The sequence below is a fragment of the Bufo bufo genome, chromosome 3 (genome assembly GCF_905171765.1).
Source record: "Bufo bufo chromosome 3, aBufBuf1.1, whole genome shotgun sequence".
Taxonomy (NCBI): Eukaryota; Metazoa; Chordata; class Amphibia; order Anura; family Bufonidae; genus Bufo; species Bufo bufo.
This window is the reverse complement of record NC_053391.1, coordinates 185,273,978-185,295,443: the sequence shown is the minus strand read 5'-3', so window position 1 is coordinate 185,295,443 and position 21,466 is coordinate 185,273,978. Positions and strand designations below refer to the sequence as shown.

Below are 21,466 nucleotides of genomic sequence, written 5' to 3'. Positions count from 1 at the left end.
ATCCTCCCCCCTCGCTGTGCCCGCAGGCACAAAAACAGAGGGCTGCGGGGGGGTTAACCTTAAAAAATATGGGCACTTTGAGGTTTCTGATCCCTGTGGTCATGGACCGCAGGGATCAGAAACTTGCATAAGCTCTAAAAACCGCAGGTCTGAATTGACCTGCGGTTTGTAGCGATCGTCAATGCGGGGGGGGGTCACAGGACCCCACTAGGCATTGTCACAGGGTGCCTGCTGAATGATTTCAACAGGCACCCTGTTCCGATCACTGCCGGCCGTGCAGCAGTGATCAAAACTACACAGGACGTACCGGTACGCCCTGGGTCCTTAAGGACTCGGGAAACAGGGCGTACCGGTACGCCCTAAGTCCTTAAGGGGTTAAATGCAAGCTACTGTGACACCAGATATGAGTGGTGCCTGGTTTAATGCTCGGGTTCTCCCATTGACTTCTATTGTGCTCAAGTGCTCTGTAGAGCACCCGAGCATCCCAAAGTGTTCTACTTGAGCACTAGAAGACTTTGGTGCTCGATCAACACTACTGGGGATCCAAATTACAGCTCTGTAATTCCAGCAAACTGTGCTTGTTATTGGGGTGCAAGTGCTGTTTTATACAGCCATTAACATGGTTTATTACAAGAAAATATCTCTACGTCTTATTTGCCCTTGTGCGGTGCAGTTATATGTTCTAAAGCATTTTTTGGCTTGTATTAGTGGGAAAAAAGGGCTTATTAGCGTGTATTCGTGGCACAAATTTTTTTTTATTTGCTGTTCAGTGGTGCAGTTATATGTTCTAAAGCCTTTTGTGGAGTGTATAAGTGGAAGAAAGAAAAATATATTTTCCGTTCAGCGGTGCAGTTACATGTTCTAAAGCCTTTTGTGTCATGTGTAAGTGGAAAAAAATAAGGGCCTATTTGCCGTTCAGCGGTGCAGTTATATTTTCTAAAGCCCTTTTGTGGAGTGTATAAGTGGAAAAAAGAAAAATATATTTTCCGCTCAGCGGTGCAGTTATATGTTCTAAAGCCTTTTGTGTCATGTATAAGTGGAAAAAAATAAAGGTCTATTTGCCATTCAGCGGTGCAGTTATATGTTCTAAAGCCCTTTTTTGCGTGTATTAGTGGCACAAAAAAAGTATTTGCCGTTGTGTGGTGAAGTGAGAAAATTACAGCCATTTTTGGTGTGTATTAGTGGGAAAAAAAGGCTTATTAGCTGTTGTGTGGTGAAGTGAGAAAATTACAGACTCTTTTGGGATGTTTTAATTGACTTTGTATTTATTTATTTGATCTAACAGTATGTCAGACAGAGAAGTGCCAGGCCCTGCACAGAGGCGTGGCAGAGGCATAAATGTTTCAGGCACAGGTCACAGCAGAGTAAGGGTGCGTTCGTCAGACACAACCCTTAGTTGGCATGGCTTGGGAGCAGGCCCTGTGCCCTCACCTGTCCTCAACCTGCCTCTGTCCTTTTATGTTCCCTCACCGGGAGAAGTATTATATGCTGTGGGCTCAGCCCCTCTATACAGCGATGACGAGCTACTAAAGGACAGTCAGCAGCTACTGGCCAGCCAAGATGTGGAGGAAACATCCTTGAGCCTGTAGGTGTCTGCCAAAGTGCACGGCAGCGCCGACGTGTGGAGCTATAACTATGTTCAGGGACAATACATGTCCTTCACGGCCCACTGGGTGAATGTGATTTCTGCACAGCCACACCAGCAACTTGGCCAGGTGACGCCGCTTCCGCCTCCACATTGTCACGCCGTTGGTCCTGTGACAATATTCGCCTCTGCCTCCTCATCCTTCACTGTGTCCTCAGCCTCCACTGCAGGGACAATTCACAGTGCCCCTCCAGCATACCACATGTGCAGGGCATGGCGGTGTCACGCTGTTCTGCACCTCGTTTGCCTGGGCGAACAGAATCACACAGGGGAGGAACTGCTCCGTTTCCTTCATCAAGAAATTGAATCCTGGCGGAACCATGGTGACCGACAATGGGAAAAACATGATGTCGACGTTGCGTCAAGGAGTGCTGAGCCATGTGCCCTGCATGGCACACGTGTTTAATCTGGTTGTCAAGCGGTACCTGAAGTCTTCCACCCATCTGCAAGACATCCTAAAAATGGACAGGAAACTTTGCATGCACTTCAGCCACTCGAATACCGCAAAGCGTATATCTGTTAACAAAACCGTTAACAGATTTATTTAACCAATCATTAGTAACAGGAGTCGTCCCGGAAGATTGGAAATTGGCAAATGTCGTGCCCATTCACAAGAAAGGTAGTAGGGAGGAATAGAGCAACTATAGACCAGTGAGTCTGACATCAATAGCAGGCAAATTAATGGAAACCCTATTAAAGGATAGGATTGTGGAACATCTAAAATCCCATGGATTGCAAGATGAAAAACAACATGGGTTTACTTCAGGGAGATCATGTCAAACAAATCTTATAGATTTTTTTGACTGGGTGACTAAAATAATAGACGGTGGAGGTGCAGTAGACATCGCATATCTAGATTTTAGTAAGGCTTTTGACACTGTCCCACATAGAAGACTTATCAATAAACTGCAGTCATTGAGCATGGACTCCCATATTGTTGAGTGGATTAGGCAGTGGCTGAGTGACAGACAACAGAGGGTTGTAGTCAATGGAGAACATTCAAAACAAGGTCATGTTACCAGTGGGGTTCCACAGGGATCTGTACTGGGACCAATTTTGTTTAATATCTTCATAAGTGATATTGCAAAAGGCCTCGATGGTAAGGTTTGTCTTTTTGCTGATGACACAAAGATATGTAACAGGGTTGATGTTCCTGGAGGGAAACGCCAAATGGAAAAGGATTTAGGAAAACTAGAAGAATGGTCAGAACTCTGGCAACTGAAATTTAATGTGGATAAGTGCAAGATAATGCACCTGGGGCGTAAAAACCCAAGGGCAGAATATAGAATATTTGACACAGTCCTGACCTCAGTATCTGAGGAAAGGGATTTAGGAGTAATTATTTCAGAAGACTTAAAGGTGGGAAGACAATGTAATAGGGCAGCACGAAATGCCAGCAGAATGCTTGGATGTATAGGGAGAGGTATAAGCAGTAGAAAGAGTGAAGTGCTTATGCCGCTGTACAGAACACTGGTGAGACCTCACTTGGAGTATTGTGCGCAGTACTGGAGGCCATATCTCCAGAAGGATATAGATACTCTAGAGAGAGTTCAGAGAAGAGCTACTAAACTAGTACATGGATTGCAGGATAAAACTTACCAGGAAAGGTTAAAGGACCTTAATATGTATAGCTTGGAAGAAAGAAGAGACAGAGGGGATATGATAGAAACTTTTAAATACATAAAGGGAATCAACTCGGTAAAGGAGGAGAGCATATTTAAAAGAAGAAAAACTACCACAAGAGGACACAGTTTTAAATTAGAGGGGCAAAGGTTTAAAAGTAATATAAGGAAGTATTACTTTACTGAGAGAGTAGTGGATGCATGGAATAGCCTTCCTGCAGAAGTGGTAGCTGCAAATACAGTGAAGGAGTATAAGCATGCATGGGATAGGCATAAGGCTATCCTTCATATAAGATAGGGCCAGGGACTATTAATAGGATTCAGATATATTGGGCAGACTAGATGGGCCAAATGGTTCTTATCTGCCGACACATTCTATGTTTCTATGTTAAAGCACACCCTCCTTGAGCTGCAGCGGTAGAACGCCATCCCCCAACATAGGCTGATATGTGACGTTTCCACCCGTTGGAATTCTACCCTCCATATGTTGGACTGACTATACGAACAGAGAACGGCCATAAACGATTTCTTGATGATCCAAACGGACAGGAGTACTCCTCTGTGTAACTTTGATGTCAGCCAGTGGCAGCTCATTGGTGACACCTGCCGTTTGCTCAGGCCACATTATTTGTCAATCGCCAGGACTACGGTATGAACAACGTCATTCCACTGCTTCATGTCCTGAAACAGATGCTGGTAAATCTAGCTGGTCAGGAGACTGGAGATGTGGCGCCTAGATCTCATGGCCACATGACCCCTTTGGGGGCTGAACTGGAGGAGGAGGATGAGGAGGACATTGGAGCACAAGCAATGTGTAGCAAAATAGGTGGTTTTTACACACAGGTGATTGGAGAGGAGGAGCAGGAGCAGCCAGAGGAGCTACAGGGCGATGAGGAAGACGAGGCAGAGGACCCAGACACACCATGGCAGTATGCAGTGGCGATGGAGGCAGAGAGTCCCTCCAAATCACTTACACAAATGGCCCGATGCATGCTCACTTGCTTGCGTAGTGACAGCCGAACTGTCACCATTCGGCAAAGGGATGACTTCTGGCTCTCCACCTTGTTGAGACCCTCGCTACCGGTCCACCCGCTGAGAGGGAGGACAAACTGAACTACTATAGAGACATCCTATGTAGTGAGTTGGCCGCTGCTTATCTGCGCTATCATCCATCCTCTCGCAGGTCTGACTGGGGGGCCCTCTGCGCTCACGTTCCTCTGCCTTGGCTGATGTGGCAGGGTGAGGGTAGGAGCAGTTTCAGCTCCTTCAGCAGCAACTTGAGTGTAGAATCGCTGATGAGCAGCTTTTTTCACCTACCTAGTGAAGAAACTTCTCCCCAGCAGGAGCAGCTAGTCCTGGAGCAGGACCTGAACCAGCAGGTGGTGGCATACTTGGACAGTACCCTGCCACCCCACATTGAAGATCCGCTGGACTACTGGGCAGCCAAACTGAATTTGTGGCCACAACTGGCAGAGTTTGCCCTGGAAAAGCTGTCCTTCCCGGCCAGTAGTGTGGCATCAGAGCGGGTGTTTATTGCTGCGGGGGCCATAGTTACCCCAAGAAGAACTCGCCTGTCCACCCAAAATGTGAAGAGACTGACCTTTGTCAAGATGAATCAGGCGTGGATCAGCTAGGATTTCCACCCACCAATGCCTGATGCATCAGACAAGATCATCCATGGTGCCACACCAACACTTTGACAAAAGAGACCGGTTTCTTCTGGCTACCTGCCTCAGCTACTATTCTGATGCTGCCACCCGCCTGATGCCACACATCTGATACCAAGTGCTCCTTCTTTCACCCACCATCTTCAGCTGGTACTCGTATTGCCCCCCACCTCCCCACTCTTCTAGGTCACTCTGTGGTCTCCTGATGCTGCCACCTCCTCACTATGTCACCTTGCCACTCTGTGGTCTCCTGATGCTGTTGCCACCTCCCCTCTATGTCAGTGTCACGGACGTTCCCATGGCAGGTACCAGGAGATCAGTGAGACTGGCAACTCGTGGGTTAAATTGACAAGTTCACTGTGGATCTTATTGTGTCTGTGTTTTGGTGAATGCCACACCCCTTGCTTCAGTTAATGCTTCTTGGTTATTTACTTTTCCCATAAGTAGCCGCTACTCGCTCTTTGAGGTGCGGTTTATAGATTTCCTTCCTGCCTTCTAACTAGCTGGTCAGTTGTACTCTGTGGTGCTTCTGGAGTTGCCAGTTTTATACTTTCAGATAAGTCTTGTCTTTTCTTATTGTTTTGTGTTTGTTAAATTCCCTGTTGTTTGTATCGGGGCCTGAGACAGAGACTTCTATTTGTCCATCTGGGGAGGAATGGGTTATCTCTGGTCCTAACCTCATTCCAGGGCCCTAGAGGGGTATAAGGGCCTAGGTATACAGCATATGAATATTCCTATCTTCAAGGTCTATTCATATTGATAGGTAGTTAGGGCCCGGATTAGGGTTGTTTAGGAAGTGACCTGTTTCTTCTCTAGTTTCCAGGCCCAGTTGCTGTTCCCCTTCCCTCCTGTATTTAGTGTGGAGTTTTTCCCCCACACTGATCGTGACAGTCACCTTGCCACTCTGTGGTCTCCTAATGCTGCTGCCACCTCCACACTATGTTACTTTGCCACTTTATGGTCTCCTGATGCTGCTGCCACCTCTCCACTTTGTCACAGGTCACTTTGTGGTCTCCCAATGCTGCTGCCACCTCCACACTATGTCACCTTGCCACTCTGTGGTCTCCTGATGCTGCTGCCACCTCCACACTGTCATTGTGCCACTCTGTGGCCTCTTCCTGATGCTGCCGCCACCTTCAGACTCTGTTATTGGGCCACTCTGTGGTCTCCTCATGCTGCTTCCACCCTCCCCACTTCATGACTGGGCCACTATTTTGCCTTTCGGCCCGGCTGACTTCATCATTTATTTGACCCTTCTTCTGATCTGTCAGAAGGGAGGAAAAATTTGACAACGGATCCTGTCTGTGTAGCAGCTATAAGGCCTGTATAGTCCAATCAGACTTGGCTTGTGATTTGGTAGCCAAAAGCAGGAGTGGGTACAAAACACAGAAGACATGCAAATATTCCATTCACGTGTCATCTCTGTTTTGGATCCACTCCTGTTTTTTTGGCATTAGCAATACTGATGGATTACTGACCAAATGCTGACCGAGTGAAGGCGGATGCTCAACAGAAAGGATCAGTTTTTTGGGGGTTATGGTTCTGATGGATCAGAGGAAGGGCAAAATAATCAGTGTTTTCAACACAAACTTACTGCTGACACCCTCTCCACTCTGTCGGGGGCTCTACTTGTTTAAGCGTTTAATAGAACAGGTTCTGTAGACATCTATGTGGAATCAGCTGACGACGGTGTAAAAGGAGTGCGCTTCTTCTTGGCGCTCACATCGACCTGTAAGGCTGAGTTTATACTTGAGTTATTTGGTCGTTTTGGCCCCATGACTGCCCAAATAAGTGAAGTGTGCAGTGATTCTAAGAGCAACGCCTGTCATCTGCATGTCATACTGAGTATTATTTCACTACCACAGCAGACTCCCTATGCGTGTTACTGCAAGGCACAGTGTTCTACTCCACTATAAAGGCTCTCTGCAGCCAGGAAATAGACGTTTTTTAACGCGATTCACCGCTAATAAATTCAGATTGAACCAAATTTTTTATAAAAATTCGGCAAACCGGCCAAATAGAATTTTTTTTTTATGTGCTCATCTCTAATCAATATATTTACACATAGAAAGTTCAATAATTCCAACAACTTCTTCTTGGACCATTATTCCTTTTGTCAATGAATGTACATTCGGAGATTTTACCAGAGCATGCATTGAACATACACTGCATATAGACTGATTGGTCTAGTTATATCATTATTTGTAATTATTTTGCGATCCGATTATTCCTTCCATTATTATGTCTTCATTATGTCTTCTTGCTGATCTATCTTTTCTAGGGTCTACCAGTTCAAGTTCTTCGCTGCCCCTCCCAGCGTCTTTTAGATAGAATAATTCGGCGCTATAGTGAAGTGTTTGATGCTGGTAGCGTGTATATGACCCACCTGACAGACAAGGACAGATTGAGGTTGCTGTACACACTCTCAGTTAATACGCACCCAATTGTTTTACAGGTAAGCTTTGGCTGTTCTATAGTTATCATTTATATTTATACCATAACAGTAGTCTGTACATGATGGCAAATTTTCAAATGTTTTCACTTGATAATTGTGATAGGGGACACTGTATTGCGTGATAAAGATATTAGAGAAGAAAAGGAGGATGGCTAAGGTATAGCCAAAAGGATGCATGTACCTGGATTACTAATATATGAGTTAAAAGAACACATCTCTGTTTCCCCATTACGAAATTGGTGCTGCCTCTTTTTCTTCTCTTGCATCTAAAGAAGGAGCTACAATGGACATAGCTCCATTGGGGCATGCACCTACTTTTTCCTGTTTTTAGACTTATCAAGTGGTGCTGTATACATGTTTTCTGTGATAAAGATATAGCTTGTCAACTAATGAATCTCCATCTCTGACCAGCATTTGTTCTTTGAAATAAAGAAGAGATAATTACATACCTGGCAGATCTTAAACCACTGCTCCAGTTCTCTCAGCTGGGATTAGTTCAACCAGCTGCAGTGGTGATGACCACTGCAGCCGATCACTATCCTCAGCAATATACTGAAGAAGCCAATGATTGACTGCAGCAGTCATATGTTGTTGGCATGATGTCACAGCTGCAGCGAGGCAAACAATTCTAGGCTGAAAGAACCAGAGTGGTGGCACAGGATCTGCCATATAAGTAATGACCACTTCTTTATTGCAGAGGGATCCCCTGTGTTGTCCACTCTAGCCCTTTAATTAATCTCAAAATCCTTTGTTTAGTTGTAATGAGGCCTACTGAAAATGATGTGGACTCAGTGGCTCACTAACAGATTTGGTGTCAAATTGAAGGTTCAAGGTCTTATTCATGCCTGTACACTGAACCGCACTGCGTGATCGTACCCTACAGTGTACAGGCATGAATAAGACCTTGAACCTTCAATTCATTTTCTCTGTTGCCTATATAACACTGGCATATTCCACAGCACTGTACAGAGATGGTCCCTATTGACATCAGTCCTCATTTGGTCTCTCAATCTTATTTCTCTATCTTAAACACACACTAGGGTTACTATTATAGGACTGCAAATAACATTGCTAATAACATGCGTTTGGAGTGTGTGATGAAACTGAAACACGGGGGAAACATATAACAATGTTATCGTTGGTTGGAACTTTTCATTCACCGTGATATACATTTCTCTGTGTTCACTGTTCTTTCAGATCTTCCCGACAGCAGAGGGATGGCCTTTTTTACATTATTTAGGTTCATGTGGGCGGTTGTTTGTGAGCGCAAGCACTCTGACATTGTCATCCTTCAATATCTCTGGTTCGGACGTGGCAGCAGACCTGGCATATCAGCTTCTTCAAATCATTCACCACTTAAGTGCCAACGACTTGAATTATTTCTTCTACTTCACATCTATTGATGGAACTACTTTTGGAATATTTAGAGATGGTCGCATGTTTATAAGAGACACAAGTAAGATGGGCATTATTGACAAACAGCAAGGTAAGTCCATACCATCCGTGACCATTTACTATTTCAGAGGACTAAATCCTTGTTTACATTTCCTTGTCCATTTGACATCTGTGAAAAAAATCTGTCCGTGTTTTATCTGTGAAAATGTCCATGAAAGATCAGTTTGGCCCACGTATTAGTTTTTTTCACTCCGTGTGTCATCCATATTCCACGGACACTGCTCAGCTGAAAATTAAATTCCGGAGTATCTCCTATCAGTGGTCCGTGAAAAACGGACCAAACATGGATGCCATCCATGCTGTGTCAGTGATTTTTAATGGACCTATAGACTTCAATGGGCATGTATAGTCCACATCACTGACCAAAGTAGTGCATGTCTACATGATTTTTAATTAAAAAGTAAAAAACTACTGTTGTGTGAACAGACACAATAAAATCAATGGGCACATGACAATTATGGGGGCGGCAATCTTGCCTGAGATGTTCTTAACAGCATTTACAAAGCGTTAAAAAAAAATATTCTTTACGGCAGCCTCATGGGCCATAGACACAATGGACAGGGGGAACCTCATTGAGTTTTTTTAGGCATGCTCTGTGACTCGTGCAGAGGTCATTGTAAAAGGAAAGAATAGATAAGCTCAGACAATACCCTATTGTGAATGGTGGATCCTGACTTATCTATAGACCGAGGTGATATCATTACAGGCAGGATTAGAATGAGATAACTGCAGTAAGGTTATCTGTATAAACCAAGAAGTGGCGCCAATTAGTAGACATAGTGGCCAGTGCAAAAACTGCAGGAAAATGGCAGTCCGTCTTATGGGGCAAATGCTGCCGTTTTTACACTGATACACCGCCGACTGCCAGCTGCACAGCGCGGCCGGCGTGTGTATCAGTGGGGGGGAGGGGCTGGGGGCCTGCCTTTAGTTTTGTAATGGCAGCGGGGCACGGTGCAGTAACTGTATTCTATTGCACCCCCGCTCACTGTACTAATGGAATCTACTGTAACGGCGGGCAGGCAATGTTTAACTATAAATATGTTCGATCCAGCAGCCTTTACTTACGATCCTAGCAGGCTGGAGGCAGCGCGGGCGGGCACTGGCAGCGTAAATTCCTATGTCACGTGCCTGCTCCGCCCACTTTATGAATGAAGCAGGCGGCGCAGGCACGTCACGTAGGAAGTTACGCTGCCAGTGCCCGTCCGCCCTGCCTCCTGCCTCCAGCCTGCTATGATCGTAAGTAAAGGCTGCTGGATCGAACATATCTATAGTTAAACATTGCCTGCCTGCAGTTACAGTAGATAACATTAGTACAGTGAGCGGGGCCCGGTGCAATAGAATACAATGACTGCACTGGGCCCCCGCTGCCATTTAAAAACTAGTGAAGATGCCAGCCCCCACCCCCTGTATTAGGGGTCAGTCACAGTGGCTGACACTGTTATGGGGGGGATCTGTAGATGTCAAATAGCATAAGATGCTATTTATCTGTCATCCACAGATCCCACCCATAGCAGTGTCATGCCATCCACAGACACCCCCATAACAGTGCCATCCACAGACACCCCCATAACAGTGCCATCCACAGACCCCCATAAGAGTGTCAGCCACAGACCCCCATAAGAGTGTCAGCCACAGACCCCCATAACAGTGCCATCCACAGATCCCCATAACAGTGCCATCCACAGACCCCCATAATAGTGTCATTCACAGGCTACCATTAGTTCAAAGTCCACCAAAAGCACACCTTTTGGTTCAATTTATTTCTTTCTTATTTTCCTCCTCAAAAACCTAGGTGCGTCTTATGGGCCGGTGCGTCTTATAGGGCGAAAAATACAGTAAATATAAAAACTGACTTGGAAAATTAAAAATATCATAAAAAATTATTTAAAAATATGTTAAACCTAAAAAAGTGATTTAAACCGCAGGTCATTTTCTGATGACATATTCCCTTTAAATTAGGGGAGATTTACATTGCTTCTTCTGTTCGGTGCTAATGCCTTTATATTTAAGATCTCTTCACTTTTAATTGCAGATCAATCAGAGTACGAAAGGAAAAATGAAGAAACCGATGTTTTCAGCTGTCTATCATCTGATTGTCCACCAACGCTTTTGTCTTGTGCCAATATTACTGAGAAACAGAACATTATACTAGTATGTAAGGATCTCCTGCCTTATTTAATAGCAGGGAAATTTCCTGATTTTACCCAGAAGAAAATTGATAGACTTCTTAAAGATTGCCCAAATAACATTGCCAATGACCAGGAGGCAAGGACATTTACTAATGAACTAATAGAGATTCTGAGACCTTGGAGAAGATGTGATGCCAGATTTTCATACAGATATCCAGACTGTAAATATAACAGTATTACTTAGTGTGAAATATTAATGATAGTTTTTCAAGATGCTCCATTCCCAAATAAGTGTGCACATAGAAGGTACAGGGCATATGCCTATTCCCTTGAGAGTGCCACCAAATAATACACCTTTATTAAATGATATGTGCACTATTCCATTTTTAAGCCTTAAAATTCTGTACTAATTACATCATATATTTGTAAAGGCGAACTCTGTTTTTGCATGGACGAATTCAATCACAATGGCTGCATGCAACCCCCACTAGATGGTGCTAACTGCAAATGCATGTCTACAGATATCATTTATTCAATAGGAGCTGTATAAATCTGTATTCAGTGTGTTCCTCCTAGTGGTGGCTGCAGGTAGTCATTATTAAAGGATATGCCATCTAGGTCAGAGAGGTGTGAGTCCCACCTCTGGCATCTCCTCATATCTCCAGAAGTCCCCCTGAAGTGAAGGAGAGAGCACCACACATGGTTAATGTGTGCTCCAATCACTGCTATGGAAGTTCTGAAAATAGCCAAATGAGGGTGCTTGGCTATTTTGTGAAACTCCCACAGCAGTGAACGGAGGGTGGCCACGCTTGCGTGGTGTGCTCTCCTTCACTCCTTTACTTGCGGGTCCTGTTCTGGAAATGGTAGCGAGTCTTAGAGGTAGCACCGACACTTATAGTTAATACAGTTGAAAAAAAGACATAAGTCCATCAAGTTCAACCAAGGGATAGGAGGGGATGTGAATCCCAAAAGAAAGTGAGACTCATATTTTAGTGACTAACCCCCCCCCCCCATCCTTTTACCATTATTTAGGGGACCTACCTCCTCAGAACTTGGTTTTTTAGCATTTATATATTTAATGAATTTTTGGGGATTTGTTTTGCTCTCTTTTGCCACCTACTGTTCGTTTTGCATTTTTGCTAATTTTATCTCCTTTTTACATATTTTGTTATTTGTATTTTTTAAATGCCCTTTTTTTTGTCATTTATTGCCCTTTTTACAGTAGCTGTAAGCCATGGGGGGAGTTTAATTTTAGCCTTTTATACTTGTTACCTAAAGGAATAAGTTTTTAGTGCAATTACTCAATGTGGATTTAAAGCTCTCCCATTTATCCTCAGTAGTATTATGAGACAGTAGCTGCTCCCAGTCTATGCCCTGAAATGCTGCCCTCAACCCAGGGAAATTAGCCTTTATAAAATTCAGTGTTTTTGCTCTATCTGACAGAGTTTGCTTCTTATAGCGTAGGGGAATAAATGAAAACAATGGTGTGGTGTTAAACAGGCAGGAAGTGCTCAAACCCATATGCAGTTGTGCATATTTAAACAGGGGAGCAAATCCTGCACTTGTGGCCCGTTGCTAATGGCGATCCCCAGCAAAAATGCATACAGTGGAGGATGCCTGCGGCGGACCACAAGTACCACAATAGACATCCTACACAAGATAGCAATTATGTGGATGTAATAATCAATATAACAATATAATAATAGCAAAGACAGGTGCATTCTGCAGACTTACTAAGCCCTCAAACTGATGATAAAATTGAGAGATTAGCCAACATGTCCTACTAGGAGGGCATGTCTGAGCCTGAGCACCACACCAAGGTTTCTCAAGTAGCTCGGGTCCTAACACTCGCCTACCTGTGCCATATGGGCAATACCAGGAGCCAGTGGGCAAATTACAGGAGCGTAAAGGTCCGACTCACAGACAACTCACCAGTTACCTCCAGCATGAAACCATGCTAGCAATGGGAGGAGGGAGGATTCTGCGAGTCCCAGTCAAGACTGGCTGATATGGCCCAGGCCTCGCAGGTGCACCTGAATGTAGCCTGTGGATGGAAAACAGGCTCATTTAAATTGGAGTTTATACACCTCCAGATATCTCTATATGCAAATAAATGAAAACAATGGTGTGGTGTTAAACAACACTTAAACAACACAATGTAACTCCAAGTCAATCACACTTCTGTGAAATCAAACTGTCCACTTAGGAAGCAACACTGAGTGACAATCAATTTCACATGCTGTTGTGCAAATGGAATAGACAACAGGTGGAAATTATAGGCAATTAGCAAGACACCCCCAATAAAGGAGTGGTTCTGCAGGTGGCGACCACAGACCACTTCTCAGTTCCTATGCTTCCTGGCTGATGTTTTGGTCACTTTTGAATGCTGCCAGTGCTTTCACTCTAGTGGTAGCATGAGATGGAGTCTACAACCCACACAAGTGGCTCAGGTAGTGCAGCTTATCCAGGATGGCACATCAATGCGAGCTGTGGCAAGGTTTGCTGTGTCTGTCAGCGTTGTGTCCAGAGCATGGAGGCTCTACCAGGAGACAGGCCAGTACATCAGGAGACGTGGAGGAGGCCGTAGGAGGGCAACAACCCAGCAGCAGGACCGCTACCTTCGCCTTTGTGCAAGGAGGAACAGGAGGAGCACTACCAGAGCCCTGCAAAATGACCTCCAGCAGGCCACAAATGTGCATGTGTCTGCTCAAACGGTCAGAAACAGACTCCATGAGGGTTATATGAGGGCCCGACGTCCACAGGTGGGGGTTGTGCTTACAGCCCAACACTGTGCAGGACGTTTGGCATTTGCCAGAGAACACCAAGATTGGCAAATTCGCCACTGGCGCCCTGTGCTCTTCACAGATGAAAGCAGGTTCACACTGAGCACATGTGACAGACGTGACAGAGTCTGGAGACGCCGTGGAGAACGTTCTGCTGCCTGCAACATCCTCCAGCATGACCGGTTTGGCATTGGGTCAGTAATGGTGTGGGGTGGGATTTCTTTGGAGGGCCGCACAGCCCTCCATGTGCTCGCCAGAGGTAGCCTGACTGCCATTAGGTACCGAGATGAGATCCTCAGACCCCTTGTGAGACCATATGCTGGTGCGGTTGGCCCTGGGTTCCTCCTAATGCAAGACAATGCTAGACCTCATGTGGCTGGAGTGTGTCAGCAGTTCCTGCAAAATGAAGTCATTGATGCTATGGACTGGCCCGCCCGTTCCCCAGACCTGAATCCAATTGAGCACATCTGGGACATCATGTCTCGCTCTATCCACCAACGTCACGTTGCACCACAGACTGTCCAGGAGTTGGCAGATGCTTTAGTCCAGGTCTGGGAGGAGATCCCTCAGGAGACCGTCCGCCACCTCATCAGGAGCATGCACAGGCGTTGTAGGGAGGTCATACAGGCACGTGGAGGCCACACACACTACTGAGCCTCATTTTGACTTGTTTTAAGGACATTACATCAAAGTTGGATCAGCCTGTAGTGTGTTTTTCCACTTTAATTTTGAGTGTGACTCCAAATCCAGACCTCCATGGGTTGAAAAATTTGATTTCCATTTTTTTATTTTTGTGTGATTTTGTTGTCAGCACATTCAACTATGTAAAGAACAAAGTATTTCAGAAGAATATTTAATTAACTCAGATCTAGGATGTGTTATTTTTGTGTTCCCTTTATTTTTTTGAGCAGTGTATATTGTGGTCACTATTACCTAGTGTTTCTTGAACAGTAACATTTCCAATAAGCTCTGCATCATTTGAAATTACCAGATCCAACCAAGCATTGCCCCTAGTGGGAGCTTCTACAAACTGGCCTATAAAGTGGTCCTGCATCAAGTTGAGGAATTTTCTCCCCTTTGTGGTTGAGGCAGAATCATGACCCCAGTCAATGTCTGGGAAGTTAAAATCTCCCATTATGACCACTGTACCAGCCTGTGCAGCTTGCTCTATTTGGTTATACAGTTGAGCTTCTATCGCCTCTGTGCTGTTGGGGGGTCTATAGATTACACCAAATATTATTCTTTTACTGTTTATATCCCTTTGAACTTCCACCCATAAGGTTTCCACATCCTCACCCACAATTGCCTCTATCACAGGTGTCTTTCACACTTTTCTATTGACCCTGTCTTTCCTAAATAGTGTAAAACCCTCAATATTAACAGCCCAGTCATGCGAAGAGTCTAACCACGTCTCAGCCACACCAACTACATCTATGTGTTCTTCTAGTACTATAGCCTCCAACTCCCCAATTTTGTTAGCTAGACTTCTGGCATTTGTGAAAATACATTTTAAATTACTGTACTATTACCTGTAAAGTGAATATCCGTGTTTTTTTTGGTTACCTTGGTAGATGTTTGTATATGGCAGGTTCTTGTTACCAGCAGCTCTATTTTTCATCGGTGTACAGTTCTGCTCAGTCTTCTCCCTACTTTCCTCACTAACCGCAGCCCCTACTAAATCCCCACTGTCCTTTCCTATATCCCATTTTCTATCTACACTATCTACCCCCTTATTAGTATGACCCCCACCCTCCCCAGATCCTAGTTTAAAAGCTTCTCCAGCCGTCTAACCATTTTTTCCACCAGAGCATTTCCATACTCCCCAGTGTAGCCCATCCCTACTGTAAAGCCTGTAACCGACAGATAAGTCGGCCCAGTTCTCCATGAACCCAAACCCTTCCTTCCTGCACCAGTTTCTAAACCACTAATCTAACTCCCTAAGCTCCTGTTGTCTCTCTGGTGACACTCGTGGCACTGGTAGTATTTCTAAAAACACTACCTTGGAGGTCCTGGACTTGAGCTTCTCTCCTAGTTCCCTAAAATCATTTTAAGGAACTTCTATCTCCCCCTGACTTTGTCATTGGTGCCAATGTGTACCATGACCGCTGGTTCTTCCCCAGCCCCACCTAGCAATCTGCCAATCCAATCTGCAATATGCCGAACCCGAGCACCTGAAAGACAACACACTGTTTAGCATTCACGGTCTCGACGACAGATGACCCTGTCTGTCCTCCTAATTATAGAGTCCCCTACCACCAGCATCTGTCTAACCTTTGCTCACTCCTTTCCCCATCCTTCCTCCTTCATCCTCCTAGTTGCTAGGAGAAATTCCCTGCTGCAGTGTTGCTGGCCCTAGGCTGTCATCCCTAATATCAGCCAAACAGGCATATTTACTAGGGCATTCCAGCTTAGGACTAGCCTCCCTGGCACTTTTCCCTCTACCCCTTCTTCCTACATTAACCCAACTGCTGACCTGATAGTCCTGATCTTGCCCTTCTCTTCCCACCTCCATTTCACTGACCCCAGTCAGCCCCTGCACAGTGAGGTCTAAGCCTCTCTCCAGGTTTGCAACGCCCCTAACTATTTCAAGCTGCCTATTTAGATACAAGATCTGGGCTTCCAAATATGCAACATGCTTGCATCTAGCACAAATGTATTCACCCTCGAATGGCTCTTCAAGGCACGCATACATTGCACAAGACACACACTTAGTAGTATTGTTCGTGGAGCACATGTTTAAATGGGGGTGAAATTATCTGACATTGATGGCATACCCTAGCGATATGCTATCAATATCTGAGATGGGAATGCCCCTTTACCAAGTCATGACAAGGGGCAATTCAGTGCTGGGCCTCCTCTCACCTTGAGCACCAAAGCAGTGACATACAGTACTCTGTCTCTTTGGTAGGTACACAACTTTTCCGTAACTTTTTAGTTGCTTCTTTGTACCACCAGGGTTTGGCACTGTAATTTCTATGAATGTAAATGCATTTGCAGAATATCTCAGGTCTGGTGAATCAATTCTTGGTGCCCAAGTCTACAAAATGTAGATTCTACAAGCACATCATTTTACTTTATGGCCGCAGAATTGCTCTATATGTTCATGCATCCCTGGATCCGATGAAAGCTGTAATGGCACCGGACGGGGTTAAAAGCAGAGTGTGCTTGGCTTGCATGCTGACCTGCATTCCCTGGACTTTGTGTGGCTGTCATGGCCCATAAGCAGGTAGGAACTAGTGTTAGGGACCACTCAAATGAGGCGACCTTGACGTGGTGAGTGGCTTATTACGCTTTGGCCAAAATGTACACCAATGTCTCATCCAGCATGGAGGCAGGGCAGAATGCTGGATGCAGAGTGCTATCACATTTGTATTTTGCGTTTGTATATGTATTTCGCCATAGTGATGTGCACCTACATACAGGTTGTGCTGACCCAATCCCCCACATTTTTTCTTTGTAGTATATATTGGAGGCGTGGCGATCTCCATGCAGTCATGCACACCTGACCAGTCAATCTGTCCTGGAGGCTGGTTTTAAAGTCAGTATAAAACTGAGTCTGCTTATATAGAACCTACCAGTAGCCATTTGGCTCCAGGAGAAGTATATGGTGGGCTCAGCGTGCATGTTGGTACTTGCATCCCTGGGTCCGATGAAAGCTGTAATGGCACCGGACGGGGTTAAAAGCAGAGTGTGCTTGGCTTGCATGCTGACTTGCATTCCCTGGACTTTGTGTGGCTGTCATGGCCCATAAGCAGGTAGGAACTAGTGTTAGGGACCACTCAAATGAGGCAACCTTGACGTGGTGAGTGGCTTATTACGCTTTGGCCAAAATGTACACCAATGTCTCATCCAGCATGGAGGCAGGGCAGAATGCTGGATGTAGAGTGCGATCACATTTGCATTTTCCGTCTCTATATGTTCATGTTGGTACATACGTTCAATTCAGTAAAGCTTGCAAGAAACTTACACGGTCTTCAATACTTACATTTTACATTGGCTCTTTTTGGCAGTCCCATAGCAGTAAGTCGAGAGCAGTGCAGTGCTCTCATTCACTTTGGGAGCCCCATTCTGGAGACAGGTGGGACCTGCACATATTTGACACCTATGGCACATCCTAACGATATGCCATCAATGTTTAAGATGGGTCAACCCCTTTAATGCTAGACGTATAATGCTTAATACTAGGTCATTTTCGAGAAAAGTGTTCTGTAATATTGCATGATGAAATGCCTACTGAATTACAGGCAAACATAACAGTTTAAAGGGTTATTCCCATCTCAGCCATTCATGTCCCTGTCGTTACTCTCTCCCATGCCCTAATTGATAGCACCAGGTATTGCTTGGATGCTTGACCCTGAAATCTTGTGCAGATGCTGGCAAGATTTCATTACCTGGCATGCAGAATATATGAAATCATACAGATATGTGTAAAGTGAAGCCAAGTGCCTTTTACCAGATGCTGGATTGTCTTTCAGGGTTTTTCTGATTGCCAGATTCATGACAGGAAGGATTTTTTCTAGACCAAATACAAGACCATTAGTGCCCTCTCCAGCACTGGTTGAACAGCAAAACTCATACCTAGAACAAAGAGTGTAGTCTGAAAGCTGTGTAACTATAGTTCATAGGGCTCCATAGCAAAATGAGATGGGGCCCCTACCACCTAGTGTAAAAAATTTAAACAGCATCATAGCTAGCAACAATTAAAGGTATGTATTAAGGATGAGCAAAGTGGTTTGATTTGGCCTGAACTTCTCAACAGGGGGAGAGAGACTAGCACAGAAATGTGTGTTTGTCAACAATATATGCATTGTCTAAGTGGTACTCTTTTTCATTATGGAGAGACCATGGTGCTCCACATACACAGTACTGTAGGCCAGACGATGCCCCTACTATGCCAAGTACATGTGTGCAGTATTGTAAGCCAGGTAATGCATCTAGTACATTGAGTACTAGGCAAAGCCCCTCTGGGTTTCTGGGAAAGATATTCAAATTAAAGGGGTTCTGCACTTTCATTTAACTGATGATCTATCCTCTGGATAGATCATCAGCTTCTAATAGGCGGGGGTTCGACACCCGGGACCCCCGCCGATCAGCTGTTTGAGAAGGCAGCGGCGCTCCAGCAGGGTCGCGGCCTTCTCACTGTTTACCGCCGGCCCACTGACGTCACGACTAGTATCAACTAGAGATCGAACATAAAAATTTTCGTTCGCTAGCGGCGAACGCGAATTTACGCAAATGTACGCGAGCGAGCGAACCGGGCGAACCGCCATAGACTTCAATAGACAGGTGAATTTTAAAACCCTCAGGGACTCTTTCTGGCCACAATAGTGATGGAAAAGTTGTTTCAAGGGGACTAACACCTGGACTGTGGCATGCCGGAGGGGGATCCATGGAAAAACTCCCATGGAAAATTCCGTAGTTGACGCAGAGTGTGGTAAGTTGAATTCGCAATGCGATTAATATAACCTGCTTTAATCGCATTTCGAATTCAACTTAGAGCTAAGTTCCTAATGGTTGTATTGCTAGAATTGACGAATATAACGAATATAGCACTATATTCTCAATCTTCGTTATATTCTAGTAATATAACCATTAGGAACCCAGCTCTAAGTTGAATTCGCATTGCGATTACAACTTAGATCTGAGTTCCTAATAATTGTATTGCTAGAATTGACGAATATAACGAATATAGCACTATATTCTCAATCTTCGTTATATTCTAGCAATACAACAACGATTAGGAACCCAGCTCTAAGTTGAATTCGCAATGCGATTAATATAACCTGTATTAATCACATTGCGATTACAACTTAGTCAAATTTGTGACACTGCAGCTTCAGAATGAATCTAAGATGGATGCTGTCCTTGCTTTTTGATAGGAGGTGGGAGGGTCTGGGAGGGAGGGTATGCTGATTGGCTGGAATGTGTCTGCTGACTGTGAGGTACAGGGTCAAAGTTTGCTCAATGATGATGTATAGGGGGCGGACCGAACATCTCATATGTTCGCCCGCCGCGGTGAACGCGAACAAGCTATGTTCGCCGGGAACTGTCCGCCGGCGAATAGTTCGGGACATCTCTAGTATCAACTAGCGTGGGCGGGGCTAAGCTCTGTTCACTTGAATGGAGCTTAGCCGCGCCCACGCTAGTTGATACTAGTCGTGACGTCAGTGGGCCGGCGGTAAACAGTGAGAAGACCGCGGCGCTGCTGGAGCACCGCTGCCTTCTCAAACAGCTGATCGGCGGGGGTCCCGGGTGTCGGACCCCCGCCGATCAGAAGCTGATGATCTATCCAGAGGATAGATCATCAGTTAAATGAAAGTGCAGAACCCCTTTAACTTTCCTAAACCTATCTGACGCCAGCAAATGTTAGACATGATAATTTGCATATATTATACCCAGAAATTCAGAGGAGCGTTGTCTAGCCTACAATAGTCATCACATATATCAACTGGTCTCCATAATAGAAATAGTACCCTCCCAGAGGTTCTCTGTAAGCCTTCCAGCTAGAAAGCTTACACTGCTCTCAAGCTAGTTTTCTTTCTAGACAGTCAAAAGAACCAGAATGTCTCAAGAAAGACTTGTCTTACTTTGTTGCCTTGCCTTCTGGGGTGCTCTTTATCATTAGGGAGATGAAAAAATGGTCTTTTAGAAAGAGAACTAGCTTACATGTTTTATTAAGAGATATATAAGTTTTGTAGGATGTTACAATTATCTTGTTTCAGTTGAATGTTACTTTGGATGTCTCTCTGGTGAAATAAAGTTGCTACAGGCATTGTCTGCTTTTTCTATACAGGTCATTTATGCTCAGGTGAACAGTAGACAGCAATAATTATACCTACTTGCTGCTGCATAGCAAGTAGGTAAACTCTAAGAAGAACACAGCAACAATATGAGCGCCATATTACTTTCACACAGAGATGCTTATGTACTGAAGAAAGAAAATAGCTGATATCAGCCTCACATTTACAAGTAGTTCAAAGAAAAAGAAAATTTCCTTAGGGAGGAACCCCTGGGTACTACTTCTATTATGGAGACCAGTTGATACATAGTGACGACTATTGTAGGTTAGACAACGCTCCTCTGGATAAAATGTATGCAAATTATCATTTCTATTATCTGCCAGCGTCAGTTATGTTTAGGAAAGCTAATTTAAATGTTTTTCCCAGCAACCCAGGGGGGGCATCACCTGCCCTACAATGCTACACACACATACTCAGCATACCAGGCACATCACATGCCCTACAATGCTACACACACATACTCGGCATACCAGGCACATCACCTGGACTACAATACTGAAATGTTTCTGCTGGGATTCAAACTCCCAACCTTGTACATTAGAGGCAAGAACATTAACCACTACACTATCACCTGGACTACAATACTGTGCAAACATACTTGGCATAGTAGGGGCATCACTTGGTTTACAATACTGCATACGCGTAAGAGTACCCCCCCTTAGACAACGCATATATATTGTTGAGAAACCCCACAATATAGCAAAAAGGCACCTGATTTTGCCTCTCCCAGGGTAACCTTTAGGAAACTAAAGGCCATTCTCATATTAGCTAATGTCCATGAGTCCAGCATCAGTTGGACATCAAATAACAATGATGTGCATGGCAGGATTGCAAGGAGAAAGCCACTGCTCTACAAAATGAACATTGCTGCCCGTCTGCAGTTTGGTAAATAACACCTAGACATGCCAGA

General features: G+C 44.7%; 1 protein-coding gene across 1 annotated transcript in view; it reads left to right on the top strand.

Moving 5' to 3' along the window:
* Window positions 1-20,999, top strand: part of DIPK2B (divergent protein kinase domain 2B) — a 111,968-nt gene extending 90,969 nt beyond the window's left edge. The window contains exons 3-6 of the mRNA XM_040423821.1: window positions 7,216-7,389; window positions 8,587-8,875; window positions 10,877-11,194; window positions 20,550-20,999. Coding sequence (XP_040279755.1) covers window positions 7,216-7,389; window positions 8,587-8,875; window positions 10,877-11,194; window positions 20,550-20,575 — 807 coding nt within the window. The 3' untranslated portion in view covers window positions 20,576-20,999. The remainder of the gene's footprint in view (window positions 1-7,215; window positions 7,390-8,586; window positions 8,876-10,876; window positions 11,195-20,549) is intronic.
* The last annotated feature ends 467 nt before the right edge of the window (window positions 21,000-21,466 follow it).